The sequence below is a fragment of the Podarcis filfolensis genome, assembly GCF_964270895.1.
Source record: "Podarcis filfolensis genome assembly, chromosome: 6".
Classification (NCBI taxonomy): Eukaryota; Metazoa; Chordata; class Lepidosauria; order Squamata; family Lacertidae; genus Podarcis; species Podarcis filfolensis.
In genome coordinates, this window is record NC_139609.1 from 62,842,419 (window position 1) to 62,860,921 (window position 18,503).

At 42.4% G+C, this 18,503-nt stretch overlaps 1 protein-coding gene across 3 annotated transcripts in view; it reads left to right on the forward strand.

Moving 5' to 3' along the window:
- Positions 1-520: 520 nt before the first annotated feature.
- Positions 521-18,503, forward strand: part of LOC310764084 (uncharacterized protein C6orf132) — a 42,666-nt gene continuing 24,683 nt past the window's right edge. The window contains exons 1-2 of one of the 3 annotated variants that reach the window (XM_083617338.1): positions 521-749; positions 18,134-18,249. Coding sequence is in view for 1 of the 3 variants with exons in the window: in XM_083617337.1 (XP_083473463.1) it covers positions 2,432-2,579; positions 18,134-18,249 (264 nt within the window). In the remaining 2 variants the exon portion in view is untranslated. Of the gene's footprint in view, positions 772-2,085; positions 2,580-18,133; positions 18,250-18,503 lie in introns of those variants that run through there. The other 2 variants (XM_083617339.1, XM_083617337.1) reach the window with 2 other exon arrangements.

The window sequence follows — 18,503 nt, forward strand, 5'->3', positions numbered from 1 at the left end:
AGCTGCCTCATTGCCATAATATTTTCTTCAGTCTGTATTCCTTCACGAGCTTGTGGATTGTTGGGTTTCTCAAATTTACAAAAAGTGAATCGGAATTTTGAAATAATATAGAAGAAAAAGCCTTTTGCTTGTTCTAAGTGTGATGAGTTCAAATGTGAAAAGATTCCCACATGTATTCTCATCTTTTTAATTTGGCCCAATTGACACAATGAAGCAACCATAACAGCTGGTACCTGAGGTGGAACTGTGGAAAAGATGTTAACATGTTTAGCTGAACTCGTCAGTAGAATTTTTTAGAACAGGGCCAAAATTTATCCAAATATATTTTTCTGAGGAAAACTTTATTTTTCTCACTCTCAACTCTTAGGAAAAAAAGGTTGTTTTGCCAAACATTTTCTGAATATTCATTACCATTTTTTTTGTGGTGGTCACAATTCCTCACCACCATCACAGTGTCCTGGAATGATCCCAGGTCCAGCTCACTGTGAAGAGAACATAACGGTGGCCAGGCTGCCAGTGCAGTTACCACAACAGCAGCAAAACAAACCTTAGAAAAAGGAGGAAAGAAACTGTGCTACTGCCACCACAAAGATCAAACTTCACCCACAAAGAAAGTGGAAAATTCCTCCTCCTCTGACAGAATATTTGGTGAAGTGATTCCCGCCATCGCACACAATTTTGACACTGGCAAATAAGGTGGAGAATTTCAGGACAGCTTTTCCACTCTGCTTTATAATTTTTATGCTGAAGTAAGTGAAGATGCACCATAATGTGAGTTTCAGGATTAAAAATTTGAGTTTGAAAATTCAAATGAAGAAACTGGATTCCAAACATTGCAATGCAGATTGTGCTCTACTTCTGCTTTTTAAATATGAATTTGCAGATTCACAGTGCTCAGTACTAACAACCTGGAGACTTTGTAGAGACATAAAAAGGTAAAGGTAAAGGACCCCTGACAGTTAAGTCCAGTCACGAACAACTCTGGGGTTGTGGAGCTCTTCTCGCTTTACTGGCCAAGGGAACCAACGTTTGTCCACACACAGTTTTTCCGGGTCATGTGGCCAGCATGACAAAACCGCTTCTGGTGAAACCAGAGCAGTGCACAGAAACACCGTTTACCTTCCCACCGGAGTGGTACCTATTTATCTACTTGCACTTTGACATGCTTTCGAACAGCTAGGTTGGCAGGAGCTGGGACCGAGCAACGGGAGCTCACCCCATCACAGGGATTCGAAATGATCCACAAGCCCTAGACTCAGTGGTTTAGACCACAGCGCCACCCGCCATGCTTTGTAGAGACACAGAAGCTCCCAAATGGAGTGACCACACTAATACACAATTCAGAAGCCACAGGAGATCTTCTGATTTACGTCCCCCAAACACCTCCTGTTGGTTACTTGTCTCTGATGCCATAATTTAATGTACAGTAAACATGCCCTTCATAATTTCATGGGGGGACATCACAGCACATTTCCTGGGGGAGGCTCATGTAGACAGGGAAATGGCCATGTGATGAGGAAATAGCAGGTGTTGACATGTGTTAAACATGATGGAGGGGATGGAGATGAGTCTTCGTGAAGAGAGCATTTCCGTAGACCTCTTTCACCTCTCTCATTGTGAAAGTAACCTTTTCATTGTTCCCTCTGAAAGTCAATTTTAAAAAAGAAAAAGATATTTTGCAAGGAGAGAATTTTCCAGAAGTTGTTTCCTAGCCTTGGGGAGGTTGACCAAAGCCTTAGCTCAAGCTTCTATAGAGTTTACAAAAGGAGAAATGCAGTGACTGTGGATGAGTAGGAAGTTCTTACAGTTGTATATTTTATATCTTTGTTTAAAAATAATATTTATCTGACTGTAGCTATAGATTACACACACACACACACACACAGAGAGAGAGAGAGAGAGAGAGAGCGCTTTAGAAACGTAACTTTTTCTGAGACTAACCAAACAGGAAAGGTGATAATCCTAAACCAATATTGGTGTGGTCAGTCGGAGAATTCATGTGTTTGAGACCAATGCTTTTTATTTATTTGGCTTTGTTTCTAAAAACCTGGGAGGCATTCTGGATTTTGCTGCGTTTTGTTTTTTAAACCAGGAAACATCGTAAACCTTTCAGTCCCCGTTGGACATGGCAATGCCTTAGGGAAGACCTCTACGAGCTCCCAGGCTTAAGAGCTGCCTTGGGTGTAACAATGGCTTATTGTAGCAGTACGGAAAGAATGTGAGCAAAGGAGCTGCTACGGGGTGTGGCCAGGTGAGAGCAGCCAGCCCTCTCTACCTGCTCAGGTGGCTTAGCTTTTAAAGAAGCTGAAAAGTTAGCTCAGCAGACGAGCACCTGCTGGAGCTGTGTGTGCTGGGTGGTAGCTGAGCAAAGTGGAAATATGTTTTGCTAGAGGGAGCGTTTGTAGACACGCCGGAGAAGGCAGCAGTCAGGATGAAGAAGAATCACTCTGTGCAGGGGACTATTAGCAGGCTCTTCGGGAAAAAACATGCCAGCAACAATTCCACCACTTCCCTCTACGTCACCAACCCCCCTTGGATCTTCACTCAGGAGGTCACCACTGACAACCTGGCGAGAACTGGTCAGTATGGCTTCTCTTTTGTTTTGAGCTTTAAGGGAGAGGACTCGGAGGAGCGTGTTCGCCCTTCCACTATCCACTCCCCCCAAATCAGGCTTCAGCTTGTAGGATGTTCAACTGTGGGGGGCTACCGGCACACTCAGAGGTGGGGTGCGCAGTTTTGATGTTGCTCTGGATACTTCCATCGGGGCCTTGAGAAAGCTTTATTAATAAGCTGTGCAGTCGGAAAACAACAGCCTTTGGTAGGAATGACTGGATTAAGGAGAAACTTGTTGGAACCTGCAAAACCAAATTAGCAGCCTGTGATCCACTCTCTTTAAAAAAAAAAAAAAACACCAAGAAGAATGTGCAGATTTCAGCAAGTCTCCTGTAGAGCAGGAATATGGGTGTAATAGAGCGTAAGACAAGTAGCAGATCCACCAGACAGTTGTAAATAAATCTCTGACATATTTTTATGTGGGAGATTAGAGTTAGCACTGACTAAAACCCAAAGGGAGCTTTTACAGGGATATCTGGTAGGTCTCTCTGGTGTTGACAGCAGCAGATGTGTTTATTCTGCATATTGTATTTATTCTCTTGAAGTTTGTAATTGTGGAACAGCACACTGGAGGCTCAGATGGGTGGGTGCCAACTCTGAATAGTGTCTGAACAGGCTGAGTGTCAGAAATCTCACACAAGAGCTGTTGGAACAAATGGAGGGTGCGCAGCCGAGTTCTTCATAGATGGCGCCTTTGGAGGCCACCAGTGTTGCGAAACTTGTAGCTGTGTGTGGTTCACGCTAGGCAGTGGCACTGACTTTGTCACAGTGTCCGGGACTGTGACATTTCAGATGAAAGGGAGACCTAAGTAATAATAAGGGAGAATCAAATTCTCTGGGATGAAATGAAATGTGAAGCTTTGCCCTTTGGCTTGCTTCTAGTTCAAAGAATGAGTCACTTCTTTGCTGTGGGGGGGGGGGGGGAGTTACACAGTGTTTAATTAATAAGTTGTGCTCCAAGTCTGCCAACACTGGAGCTCTTATAGGTGCTAAAGCTTCTTTCTGGTATCTGATCTTATAGGATGCTTTGCAGAATCGCAGAGCTCTGTGTCCAGGATTTCCCATGTGGTGGGCAAAGACTGAACGATAATGATAATATTGCACCCTCAGGATTTATCTGTTGCTCTTCTTCCTGTTCTCTGCTGCTGTTCTTGTTTCCCGTCCATGCACGCTTCCTTTTTCTGGGCTGTAGGTGTCCTTTGGGTTACGTAATAAACATGCAGAAACCTAAATATTGTTTAATTAAGATAGGCCGTCTTACACAAGGCAATGAGAAGCTGTCATTTCAGACAGCAGATTCCAGTGGGGTGCAGCATTTTCCCGAGTTCCATCTCTGTGACAAATGTCATTCTAAAATAAGTTCGAGGATAGGGAGGGGGATGGACCAATTGGCCCAACAATAACTGCAAAAACAAGAAGTGTGGTGTGGTTCTGTCTCTATTGGATCAAGAAGCCTCAGTTAGGGTATGCAATGTCAACCCTGAAAGAAAGAAAACCATGTGAGTAGGTTAAAAACTGTGTACATTCAGCATTAGTTTAATAGCAAAAGCAATGAAGTAGGAGCAATTTTTGGGAAGGGCTGCAGTTCAGCAATAGAGTATTGGCTTTGTAAGGAGAAGATCCAAAGTTCAATCTCCAGAGAGGGCTGGGAATGTCCCCTCTCTTAAATCCTGGAGAGCCACTGCCAGTCCGTGTAGACAGTATTGAGCCAGATGAATCTCACTCAGGAGAAGGCACCTTCCTATGCTCCTATGACAGTTGTTTTAAATTGTTTTTAATATTGTGTTTTAAAGTTGTAACGTGGCCTGGGACCTTAGAATGAAGGGCAGGAAACAAACAAACAAACAAAACATTGGGCCCCCTTAGTAAATGGCTTAGAAGGCATTATTTTAGCTCACTTGATTTTGGATGGTCTGAGTTCACCTTCCTCATCCTGCTGCCATTCATGTGTTTTGGACTCCAGGCAATGCAAGGCAGCATGGCCAAGGATGTGGGATAATGGGAAATGTAGTCAAAAATCTTCTGAAGGCCACCAGGTGAGGGGAGTCTGCCCTGAGCGTTATCTTTGTGTTGTCCTCCATGCCCTTGGAGAACGTGCTGGTAAGCTTGCCATATGGTCAGTTCAAATAAGAAATGTGGCTTTCTCTCACCTTCCCTGGAGTCCATCTCATGAAGAACATTGTACAAAAAAATATTTGCTCCAGATGGACTGTGTGTGGACACATTCTGCAGTGGCCAACAGTCTCCCCACCACCATCCCGCCATCTCAGCAGCTGCCAAAAGTTTCTACCACCCTGCCATTATGAAAATGGCTGCTAGTCACAATGGACTATATCAATGCAGTTTGATATGCAAGATTGCGTTGGGGGAATAAACTGTCAGAACCCGTTTGTATCAACCAGCCTATAGGTACATCCCCAAATCCAATCACCAACATATTCAAAGCCAAGCAGTCACCTGTTGGGATATTAACAAATGGTCCTACTCTGTGCCAACAGACTCACTCTGTGGCTTTTGAGTAACTTAACGCCTTTTGCCCCAACTCTCAAACAAATGCGTGCTCTCACTCCGAGTGGTTTGAATGGTTGCCAACACCCACCTAGAGCAAGAAACCCCCACCCCTTATCCAGTCAAAACAGAGCAAAACATGCACATAAAAAGGAGGGGGGTGTCTGTGAGGATGGCTCTGGCCAGCGGCCACCTGTGATTTGCTGTGGACCACTGTGGGAAAGTTATGCAGAACTGTCCCAAGTCTGTACTGACTTCTACTGAGATACCTTGAAGAAGCTCCCAATTTGAGGAGCACCACTGGGTCAAGATAGCACTGAGGTTACCCTAGGCCTGTGTTATACAACCACCTTAAATGTTTGCTGCATGCTTTTCATGCTGCATGGGCTAAAAGAGATTGAATGCTTTAATCCCCACCTTAGTTTGTGTCTGATGAGTTGCAAAGTAAACACAGGTTATCCAACCGGAGATGGGTGTGGGCTTGTGTGTGTCACTGACTCAGAGATTCCTGAATCTAGTCCCTGGCCCCGCCCTCTCTGCTACACCTCCCTTAAAGCTATGGATGCAATTGGCATAAAGAGAAAGCTACACCTCGCATGAGCAATGCAGCAAATCATAGAGTTGGAAGGGTCATGTAGTCCAGTGTTCTGCAACACAGGAATCTTTTGCCCAACATGGGGCTCAACTCCACAACCCTGAGATTAAGAGTGTCATGTTCTACCAACTAAGCTATACTGACACAACATAGATGTGTCTTAGAAATAGTTCCAAACAACTATATATATATAAAATTATCTGAGAGGGTCAAGTTCAGGCAGAGGATTCTATTGAACTGGATTATGCCCCTTGGGCAAATGTAACCAGAAAACTAGAAACTTATCCATTATTTCACCATTTTTTCTTTATATCCTCAACAAGCATAACTGTTTGTTACCTCCTCTCTCCAAGTAACAAATTGAGCATTGTGGATGTTTATTGCTGAGGGTGCTGCTCAAATGTTCCTTTTAGGGCCAAAAACATTTACTCTTTCATTTTTCACCAGGACTATATGAGGAAGAGCAATTTTAGAGTTTTCAGAATGACTAGAAGCACACTTGGAAAAAAATCAGGCATTTGGGTAATAGTGACAGTTCAATGGCTTTGTGTGGGCCCTGGGGGGGTGGGATGCAGGATAGAGGAGAACCCAATACACAATAAACAGCTGTCTGCAAGCAAACTAGGAAATAGTGAAAAAGTAGATGTGAATTCCACTTTCTTAACAAGGTCGATTAGCATTTTCTACCGGTGCTGTGCAACTTCTCTGGCTGGATCACAAACTAATTCGGGCTGATTTGGGTTGACCCAAGATTTGGCCAGAGTGGATTGAAGAAGCTCCAGGTTGGATCCTGTCTGTCATCAAAAAGCTAAAGCATTGTATCAGCTTTTGCAGCTGTGAAAGGAAGGGACTGATGCATCTGAGCTTCAGCCACTTTCTTCTCCCCCACTCAACTGCATGTTTCATCAGTTAAAAATTGTGCCAGGCCCCCTATCTAGCTCAGGACCCAGATCTGGGTTGGGCCTGGACCATCCCTAATCAGATCAGTAACAGATCAGGTCCCAAATAGGATCAGAGGGCCATGCACAGCCCTACCCTCTTAGTTTCAATAATTCTGAAATAATTTTGGCAATGACAGTGTGAGGTAAAAATAACTTGTTTTATCTTGCTTCAGAGGGTAGGACTAGAATGAGTGGAATGGAAAAGAAAAGGGACTAGATTTTGGGTGCACTTCAGGAGAAACAGCACACACACACACACACACACACACACACACACAAAGAAACAACCATATAAAAATATGTAATAACCAGGATTTCCATTGGAGTTTCTTCCCGCTAAATAGTGCCATTTACCACTCTTAGAGATACTATTGCTAAAAACTCAGCCACCCTTGCAGTTACTTCCATGTTAATGTCAGACAGATAGAATCTGATATTTTCATTGTGCCGTGATGTTAGACTACCAAAAAAAGGGGATAGCACATGTTTGTGTAGCTGGTTGTACAATGGACCGTAGAAAAGAATATGTTCTACTGTGGCCGGCACATTCAAAGAACATCTGCAATGTCTATCGTTTCTGGGGATGTTTAAATATCTGATGTTGGGCTGTCCTTTGTTGCACATATTTAAGCAGAGGCTGGTTGGCTATCAGTCAGGGATGCTATCGTGGCAAGACTCCTACACAGGCAAGCGGTTGGACAGGATGACTTCCAAGGTCGCTACTCTAAAAAAATAATAATTCCATGATTCTAAATAAATGTGTCCTGTCCTCTGTGTTCAGTGTTTATGCATAAAACTGGAATGTGAGGAATAGTAAGTGAAATAGGGTCCTACCAAATGGTCATACTAATGAACCGAGAGCACAGGGCACATTCACTTATTTATATCTGAAAGAGATATGCCCACACTTTTAATGACAATCACCATTCCTAGTGAAACTATCAAAGTCATTGTGGCAGGGGGCAGGGCTAAGGATACTCAGCTAGCAAAGGTACAGGTCCTCCTTGACCCTTCAACAGACTCTATTTTTTATTTGTTTTACTGAACCAGGAAATAGTAGACATGTAGGCTGTACTGTATGTATTTACCAGTATGTTGATTGATTCAACTGAAGACCATTTTTCCCTTTTGGGGGCTGTTTACACTCTTCTCTGATAGCATTCACTGATCTCATGCCCTGAACCCCCTCTTTGTTTGACTTCTCCCATGATGAGATATGAAACTAGAGTGACCGCAGTTGCCCATTGTGCCTGACAGTTTTCTTTGTCAGTCTCCGGAAGGCTTTGTCGTGTTTTCCTGACTCAAGGTGGCTTAGTTTGCAAAGCCGCACGTTAACTGAGGTTGTTTCCAGACAACCTGTTTACTTAGTGCTCATTCTGATCTGCTTACGGGGAGATTAGACAATATTGGCCCTTTATTGAGCATTAATTATGATTTGTTTACAGGGAGACTAGACAACATTGCATCAAGGAAATGTTATCACACACTTTCCAGAGCATTTATTTTCCCATCCTTTCTCTTGCTGCAAAAAGGCAGGTTTCTGAGGCAAGTTTTTTGCGCAAGAGTTCCAAATCAGTTTTAACCACACAACCTGAATTTGCCAGTATTTGATTGAATCCCACCTGAAAATAGGGACAATGTGGAAGCGCCCTGAGGTTGTATGGTTCTGCATTCAGTGGAACTGGACAAATGCAAGCCACAGCGATGTTCTTCTGTACTGTCTCTTGCACAGCTTATTTTCACTTCTCTGCATCCTGCACAAGAGACTTTTTGCTTTAAAAACCAGCAAAAGATGCTTGTGATATCTTTTAAAGACTAACAGATTTATCATGGCAAAAGCTTTTGTAGACCACAGCCCATTTCACCAGTTGCAACTCCTTGTTGATTCTGCTTTCAGTAGATTTTGGGCCTTTTTTATTTCCAAAGGGATTGTCATCATCATAGTTTATTTGTATGCCACTTTTCCATGATAAATCGTGCTCAAAGCAGCTAATAACACCAACAACATTATAATAAGAGAATGCACTAACAAGTACAGTTATATGAACAACAGACTAAGGAAAACTTCTCCAATCAATCTACAATAAAATTAAACAATCCACTGATCATTCATCATAAGGTCTACCAATAAAAATACAAGAGCGTAATGCAGATAACAGCAAAAATAATACATCTCTGAAGCTAAATCTTGACCCCAACAATAACCCCTAAATAATACCCCTGTCGGGGTCTGCACACGCCATACATTTGGAGCACATTCCTCACCCCAAGAACCCTGGAAACTAGTTCACTCCTCCCAGGTAACTCCTAACAATTCCCAGCATCCTTAACAAACTACAGTTCCCAGGATTCTTTTTTGTAAGGGCTGCTTTAAATTTATGGTGTGTATGGAACCCAAATCTCTAAGCACCAGGAGCAACAGAGGCAGCCTTCAGCGCTGAACTTGGTCAGGGCTCTCCCTTCCTGGATCAGATGGAAAAGGTCCAACTTAAGAGCAGGGATCAGTTCTTTCAGGACTTCTAGGGAGATGGTCTCTGGCACTTTCCACAGCAGCCTTTGTAGCTGGAGTCAGCCAGGACCCCAGCTTCCTGTATAAGACTGAAGCCAGTTCTGTGGTGCCCTCATATCAAGTGGACAAACCTGTTGGAATCTGAAATTTGAGGTTGCACTAGCAGAGCAAAGATTGACAGGGACTCTTGCTTCTTTTCAGTCCCTGCAGGACTTTGGCAGTTCTTACTGCCTTGGGCAGGGATGGCGTGAGGATCTGTGGACTGTCAATGATCTTGGAGGCGTAGACCTTGGCCAAATATACCAAAACCTGGAGAAAGCCAGCTGAGTTCTGTCATGTTATTCAAGTTGGTTTTTGCAGCTGACTCACATGCTGAACAGACATGCCCATATGGGTGTCAGTACGGGTATCATAGCTTTTGGTTCACAGGAGTGCTCTGTCTATCCAATGTTCAGCCTCCTTCTCATTCCAGGCCAGCTGCTTGGCACAGGTCTTGCTCATGAGGATTTGTCCAGAGAGCTTAACGCTGTAAATGATTTAAAGGAAAGGGTGCATTTAGCCTAGCAAAGGGAATAGGGGTAGACAGACTCCCAAAGACTTCTTTGGAGTTCAGTTCCTCTCCAATATGGGAGTCATTTTCTTCCACCTATTTTCCTCCCCACCTCCAGTTTCAAACACATTTTTGTCTCCTTTTTAACCCCTTGGTGGAAGACGCTGGAGGGGATTTCGACTCAAAAAATGATGGGAGGTGAAAGGGTTAATCATAGGGTTGCCATATTTCAAAAAGTAGAATTCCTGACACCCGCAAATCCGGACGTATGGCAAGCCTAGTTAAGCATTCACTACCAGCTTAGGGCTGCCATATTTCAAAAAGTGAAGATCTGAGCACAAAAGTTGTTGAGCCTTTTTTGGCCAAAGTTATTCTGGCTATGTCTGGGAAATTCAAGACGAATGGCAACCCTATACTAACTGTTTCACAAAGTGAGTTGCATATATTTAGTCCTTAAAACCACCTTAATTCTGTACTTATCTCTTTGTTGTTATTTTACTGGCCATTCCTTAAGTACCAGATGAGCTGAAGCAGATGACATGTTTGCTGAGCATTCAACCCCATTTGTTTGCAGAGAGATTAAATGATTTTGGCTATTTAATGAACATTCCTTTCCTTGATTGCAGGGAGGTTGCATGATATTGCATCAAAGCAAGTGGTATCCCACACCTTTGAGTGCATTTTCCCATTGTTTTCCTTATTACAAAAAGTCCAATCTTCTGGGAAAGTGAGTTTGTTGTCCAAGACCTCCCATTCCACTATTAATGCACAACTTGAATTTGCCATTATGTGATTGAATAGTGGTAGTCTGGAAGCACCCTTGCTGTTTGCATAGGGACATTTTCTGCACAGGGACATTTCTGCACCAATCATTTCTTGGCACCTTTGTTTTTTTGTTTTTGCAAGGTTTGTATAGATGCAGTTTTTCAGCAAACAACTTCCCACTAGAAGGATATAGATGCAATTCATCTCACACACCCTTAAAATCTGGATACAACTCTGCATCAAAGTTTCTTAAGGCACCTGGTCTCCAGGTGAGGGCATTGAATGAAAGATGTGGACAGGTTGGTGGATACTGCAGCTGCCTGGTTTTCCCACGGCACCCTAAACCTGCCTTTGGCAAGCTGTTGCAACATAGGAAAGGCAGATGAGCCACCTGAATAGAGTCTGTGTGGGCAGAGACTGCACTGCTGTATAGGTAAAGAGAGCAGCTCACAGAGAACCTTTTTGTGAGTTTGTGAAAACCTTGGAGCCTCTAGATTACACAGGCATGAGATAAGAAATATGGGCTGTACATGGTACATATAATTCTCATGCATTATGATACAAGGCCAGTGCAATTTAGTAAGCAAAGAATGAAACTGATTTAGAATATGTAGACTGTACAGTGGACTATTCCTAGGTAAGTGTGCACAGGATTCTAACCATGTGGCACAATCCTATTCATGGTTACTGAGTCATAAATGCCATTCCATTCAATGGTCCTTACTCCCTAATAAGCATTTTAAGAATTTGATTAATAACGTGAACATAACACTTGGGGAATATATGGGACAGGTTCCCATGTAGTGTGGTCCGCTCTCCAAGAAATGTTTGCTCTCAAATTGCAGTTCCCCTCCCTTTTACTAACTAGGTAATCTTTAAGGAAGTTTTTAATGTTTGATGTCTTACTATGTTTTGATTTGTTGGAAACTGCCCAGAGTAGCTGGGGTAACCCAGTCAGATGGGTGTCATATAATTTATTTTTATTATTTTTATTATTATTATTCCCATTTAAACCGTCATTTTTGGCATGACCAACACAACGGGAATTAAACTAGTCATGTGACTGGTACAATATTACCTCATATGTACCATTTGGTGTACCTTGGATGTGATCCAACTGCGACAAACAGACATCCAAATTATAATTTGCCACCTTCTCAGAAAAGGTTCTAAAAATGGATGGAAGAAGTGATGAGCTGCAGTTTGGAGATGTGTTGAAAACATCATGCCAACTGGTTTATTGCCGTCAGCTTGGGTTGACTTCCTTCTCTCATGCAGTCGATTTAGAGGAAACCTTCTTTATGAAGATGTGTTGAATCAATGTTATGATGAGGTTATTTGTAGCAGGCAGGAACCTCACCCAGACTGTTAACTTCAAGGTTAACCTGATTATCTGCTCCCTTTTTAAAGCTTAATTTGGCCATCTAGAAAGGAAGCCAGGCAAAAGAGTCATAGACTTTGGGTGTCAGTAACCTCTAATATCATGACAGCCCAGACAACCAGGTATCTGAAGAATTTCAGCTTCAAGCTAGTGAGCAAGGCAAAAATAAATAGAAACAGGTATCACCTTGAGAAGCATATGCCCAGCTTTTCTTGCATTAGCGAGAAATGTGTGCTGCAATTTCTACACAAATGTCCATTGCTAGGAAAAGTGGCTAGAAGCTGTCTCAGCCTATGGTTCGACACTGTGTGTATGTATACCTTTGCTGACTTAATCCTTTCATGCAGGGGTAGGGAACTATTGTATTCATCCACACTTATGTTATCCCGGCTCTTCCTGAGTGCTTTTGCCTGGCTGTCCTTGAACAGTGATAAGGCCTCTTGTTTGTCTGCCTGGAGAAAAGTGTGTGTGTGTGTGTGTGTGTGTGTGTGTGTGTGTAAAGCTCTGACTTCTGCATGGTTGAAATGTTTCTTGTTGTATAATCACATCTATTGTTCTGTCCACTTTGCCTCTCACCCAGTGCCAAATTTACATATAAGCTAAACAAGCTATAGCTTAGGGGCCCCACTCTCTTGGGGGCCCAAAAAAAATTTAAAGGGAAAAAACCCTGGATGTACATTTCCAAAATATAAGATAAAAAACAAATAAAATAAAACCTACATACAGCAACAGTGTTTTGTGTTCTGTAGGCTCCTATGATGTAAGTAATGGGCCCTGCTTGCTAGCCTGCTCCCTAAAATATCACTGGTTTCCTCACTTCTATATGTAGGGTGCCTACATTCTGCATGTGCAAATGGCTTTAGATACCTATTAGGTCCATAAATTACCATATAGCATATATTCAACACAAAAAACAGTGACAATTTGTTGTTGACAAAGGACAGCTGGACATATAAAGGGCCCCATTACCTTCAGTAGCTTAGGGCCTCATGAAGCCTAAATCCGGCCCTGCTTCGTGCTCTCACCCTGTCCACTGCTGCCATGGGGCCCCAGGGAATGTGGCACTCTGACTGATAATGAAATTATCTTTCTACTCTCCCTCTCTGTCTTTCTAAGGCTGAATCAGCAATGAAATGTAATTGATAGGGTTGGGTGTGGGCCTTTCTTTCCATGTGGCAATCCATCCTGCTTTGTGGCTGATGGTGCATATTCTGCACGTTGCACCTTCCTCTCTGCTTGACTTTAACACATTCACTTTCTCAGTAGCAAAGTGCTGCAGAGCAGCCCTTTAAGCAGAGGTGGGGTTTATAGAAGCGGAGTGTCTCTGCTGATCATACCTGTTAATTCATAATGTTCAGCTGAGAACCTTATTAAAGTAAATTACAGGTTGTGGTGCTCATTACTAGAAAGAACAGCTCAGAGAGGTGTGGTCCCAAGGCAAGCGCTTAAGGATGGAAGCTAGGAAGTCCCCAAGTTCTATTCTCAGCTCTGACACCAATTCCGTCATCAGGTTTCCTCCCCGTCAGCTTTACAAGGGGAATAGTTACAATTAACATAATGTTTAGGAAGGATGTGTGTGCCCACAGAAGAGGTCAGATACTTCAAATAGTTTCTCTTTCCAACAGGACTGGCTCCAGCGGCTATTACCATCAGGTATTTGCTGAGACTTAAGGACTCCAGAAATGCTTTTGTTTAAACATGACAGGGACCTCACAATAAACATTGCATATATACTCTGTTTCCTCCAGATTGGGGGTATACCAAAACCTTGGAGTCATGGGCATTCAAATCATCATCATAAAATTCATAACCACTTAATTGTCAGAAGCCTCAGTTTATAAAATATTAAGGAGAAAATTATAATTATTATAATTGTTATTTTTTTCAGTATGTATCCTGCCTTTCATCCCAAAGGATCACAAAAACCTTTTAATGAAACATGATTCTTTATTATTTCCTCTCTCTTTTTAAAGGCTGGATATTTCAGTGATTTTGTAAATGCAACATGACAGCAGCAATAGCGTTGACAGTATCAACACTGCACATTTTTTGTTTTGTTGACTTCGTTATTTGTTAATTCTGTGGTTTTATTTCTTTTCTATTTAGTGATCATTTGTTCATGTGGTGTTTTTGTAACCCACCTTGGGCTCCTTTGGTGAAGGGCAGACTATAAATTGTTTATCTCTGTTAGGAAGTGACGTTTTGGTGGACTGCAGTTCCCATAATACAGCTGCATGCACAAAAATTGAGTAAACATCAGATCAGGAAGCTAGACGGAGGGCAGACTAGAGGTAGCAAAGGGCCTTCCTACAAAGGAATAAAAGGAAGTGTTTTGCGTTCAGATTGTATTACTTAACTGGTCTTCTAGAGCAACGCACACATGCAACAGGTGAATACAATTTCCAAAAAGAAGATAAAGGCAAACTAAAAATGTAAAACTGGGGAACAGAGAAGGTAGTTCTAACTGAAATATAATCCAGAGCCCCATTGACTTAAAATAGGACTTGCAGTGCAACTCTATACATCTCTATTCAGAATTAAGTCCTGTTAAGCTCAGTGAAGTGTATACAGAATTGCAACTTTGCTTATTTTTGAGTAGACATGTATAGGACTGTGTTCTTAATATGTTATACAGATTTTATTAAGTTTGCCTTCACACCTACCCTGGATGGTTAGTCACTATTACTATAGCTGGAAAATGGAAACTGAGAGGGAGAATGTAGTTGACCTGAACTCTGGTTCATGAGCTATTTAAAATGATATATGTGTCTCGTGTGGAAAGGACATGGATTTAGGAAATAGAAAGCATACCATCCTATGTCAATCAGTGATGGCTACATGAACATCTGCTGCACTGTACATAATACACAGGTGTACTTGGAAGGTCTCAAAAGTTGTGGCTATGCAGTAACATGGTCCCATACAATGACAGAGACCTGTATTGCCCTCAGCACCCATCTACACATGATTTTCATGCCTTTTCCTATGTGAAAGTGCTTCCGTGAAATTAATGTGTAATGATTGAAGCACTCCTCAGTGTATTCAACCACTGAACTACACTGCTAGCAGTGTGTTGGGAGGATATATAATATAAGAATTTAATATATTAGATAACCAAGTAAAGGCTCCTCCACATCCCAGTGGTAATTTGCTCTCCTTTCAGCACTATTTTGGGTTGGGAATGGCAACTGGGAGCTTCCAGTGGCAACTATATTTTGTGGTGGTCCCCTGTCTTTGGAATGCTGTTTCTTAAGAGGCCAATCTTACAAGCCTTTTTTAAAGGGGGTGCAGGCTATTTGGAGGCTGTGCGGTGCATTGACTGAGTTTACTTGAAGGTTGACTTGACTTTAGCCTGCCGCCACCACTGTTATCAAGGAATTTGATGTTGCTGGCTTTAAAGTGTATTGTTCCAATGTCTTTTAATAGAAGTGCAATTTTGAATGAGTTAATCTATCAACATGTTTATTTGGAAGTTCTGCAGATTTTGATGGGATTTATTCCTGAATATGTGTGCGTAGCCTTAAAAAATTATAATGGATTAAAACTATACTCCAATTAATCTGGCAGCATTTTTAAAAAAGGAGTATTCTTAGTAAATATTATTGGGAAAACTTAATACTGAAAGTGGAATTTTGTGTTCACTTTCACAGATGAGGGGACCCATTCTGCTCATATGTGGCAATCGTCCACAAACATAAAGTATGCTTCTTGTTTTAGAAGTTTTCTTACATACAAATATTTGGAGGGAAATCAACTGATTTAATCAACTAAGTGGCTAAAACTCATACCAATCCAATTGGTTAAAATCTCACAGCTCTTTTATCTGTTTCCATATCTCTTGTGATATTAGCCGATGTCCCAGCTGGGACCCATAAGTCAGATAATAAAATGCAAAAGCAAACACCTTTCTAGCACTAACAGAGCGATAATGTGATAGTTTTATGCACCTGAATGGAGGAGCCAAGTTGTGCTCTAGGGCTGTCCCTACAATTAGGCACAGAAGGGTGACCTGCCTTGAGGACCAGATTTGGGGTAACATTAAAAGACAGCCATTTGTCAATGATTGCTACCTTGTTTATTATCTTCTTGCCACCCTCTCAGTTTTCTGCCCCAGGCACCAAAACGTGTCAACCATCTGCATTCTGCACCCTCTGAATTGTTTCCTGTTCCTGGCTTTATGTGTACCTCCTCTGTATCCCTCTCTTACCTTGCCTGCTGCAGCAGTGGCATGAGGAAGAGCCACTGCAGCTATTTGTCTTGGCTAACCTGGGGCTGGTGCCCAGTGGATGATGCTCTGTTTGCCCAACGAGTGGGCTGTGCAGGAACATTTCTACTGGTAATTATGAAGGGCGCAGGTGTCACCACGTGCATAGTTTCCTAATTCTTTCCATTCCTCATTGCCGTTCTTAGGAAAGAATGAAGCAGCCAGGCAAAGAAAAACCCGGCAGTTTCATGCAAAGCCTCACCCTGTACCTCCTACTGTGTACTCTATTAAATTCACTGAATGGAGAATTCACTTGTCTGAGAAGAATTCACTTGCTGTGTTTGGTGTTTGTTGCAAAGGCACCAGACAAAAGGCACTGCGGGTGCTGGCTGCAAAGCTGAAAGCAGTGATATTCTCAAGCAACACTGGGGACTTATTGTCCCTCTGTGGCCTATGCCTGAATGATAAAGTAACCCAAGGCACTTGTGTATTGAAAACAGACTCCCTGCCCATGGGGGTGTGCAGCAGCGGAGGTGGTGTGGTTAGCGACACATTGCTTGCGCTCTGGCACCACAGTCCCATCCCTTCTCCTGCCAAAGCCTGTCAGCCAAAGGCCACCATTTGAGGGCCACTGAGAGCAGAACCTGGCCCATCCGCTAAATCAGCCCTCTGCTTTATATGCTAGAACTTGAATGGGGGAAATCAATGAGAAAGTATTTTTTACCAGATTTTCAGTAGATTCCTTGTTCTCATACTTAAAAGAAGAAGAAGAAAAAGTGGGGTGTTCTGGAGCTTGGCTCTCAGGACTCCTTTTTCTGTTGCTTTTTGTGCATACATGAGACCCAGCACAGAATATAGTAAAATAAAGAGTATTTTATTTCAACAGAAGGTACCTTGGTGAGAATCCTCAGTCACAAAGTTGTGTGTGTATGAATGTGAATGAACCTGTGACTCTAAATATTGTTGGACTGCAACTCCCATCATCCATGACTATTCCCCATGCTGGCTGAGGCTGATGGGAGTTGCAGTCCTACAACATCCAGAGGTCCACAGGTCCCTGCACTAAGTGACCTTGAGGAAGCCACTACCTGTCATCCTAACCTCCCCCACAAGAGTTGCTCAATGAGTTAACTTAAGCTGCTTGAAGGAAAAGCTAAATGCTAACAGGATACCTGAGAACAGCAACAACGTATGAAAACAGCACCATTTATGAATGATAGAAGTCATACATGCATATTTAGAGATTGTGGCTACCTTCAGTAATATACATGGGTTGACTGCCAATAGTATGCAACCATTAGTCACAATTTATACCAGTGCAAGCCATTCATAGGTGACTGTTGAATTTGAACCATTATATATTTTAGGAATGTAGCTGAGAATATGCTTTTTAAAGTGTTTTTTTAAAAGATGACATTTTTAAGATGTCATTTTTTATTTGCATAGCACTTTTATTATCTTACTGTATGTATTCTTGCTGGCATGGATATGCCAGCAACACATTTGCAAGCACATGTAATCTATCTATCTATTCTATGGAGAGTTCAGTTGATGGCAGCTCTAGGTTTACATTTAGTAGCAAACTCCTATTTGCTTCTGTATAGTGTGTCAAATGGCCCTTAGGTCTTCTACAAAAACCTGTGAAGAGACCCTCGGCTCCAAGGGATTCTGTAAATCTCAGGTGCTTCTGAATTGTTGGTGCCCTGATGTGCCTGTTATTCTAACAGTCAGTTCATCTGAGATACTTGCTTTCCATGCAAGCAAACCCTGAACATCCTTGGGCACTTTGACAAACCTAACAAGCAAGATCCGTTTGCAGGGGACAAACAAAAGTGGCTCCAATATGGAGCAATGCAGAAGAAATTACAGACTTGACCAACTTAAATTGTCGTCTTGATAGCTATCTGATCCAAGATACCCATTTAAGCAGTGACTCATGGATTTTTACATAAACTCATGGAGTTCTGCCCATTACCCTCAAGGTGATGGGGTTCGTGGCCACGCCTTCAAAACAATGTGTGGTTTGTTTGCCTTTTGTTGCTAACTTGCTTCTCTTTCTTGTTTCAGGTGAAGTGGATGGCATCTATTATGGGGATAATCGCTTTGCTTCAGTGACAGATTCTGGAACCGCAACACTTAAGCCACGTCCAAGAGTCCGACCTTTGTTGACTTTCTTACCTCTTGTGAGTATTTGCTATGTGTAGCAGGTTGGTTTGGCTTTAGTTTGTATGGTATATATGGAACGCAGATGCCATTTTGCTTCTATAAAATGAGACGCAATGTAAGACAGAGGCGGGCAGAAGGTAGTTTGGGGTCCATTGCTAGTTTGGGGGTGACTTTCAGTAGATCTTCTGATGGGGCACTTTGAGTGGTGCCCTGTGCCCCTGAGGTTTGGTCAGCAGGCCCACACTAAAATGGAGAGGGGACAGCCATGTAC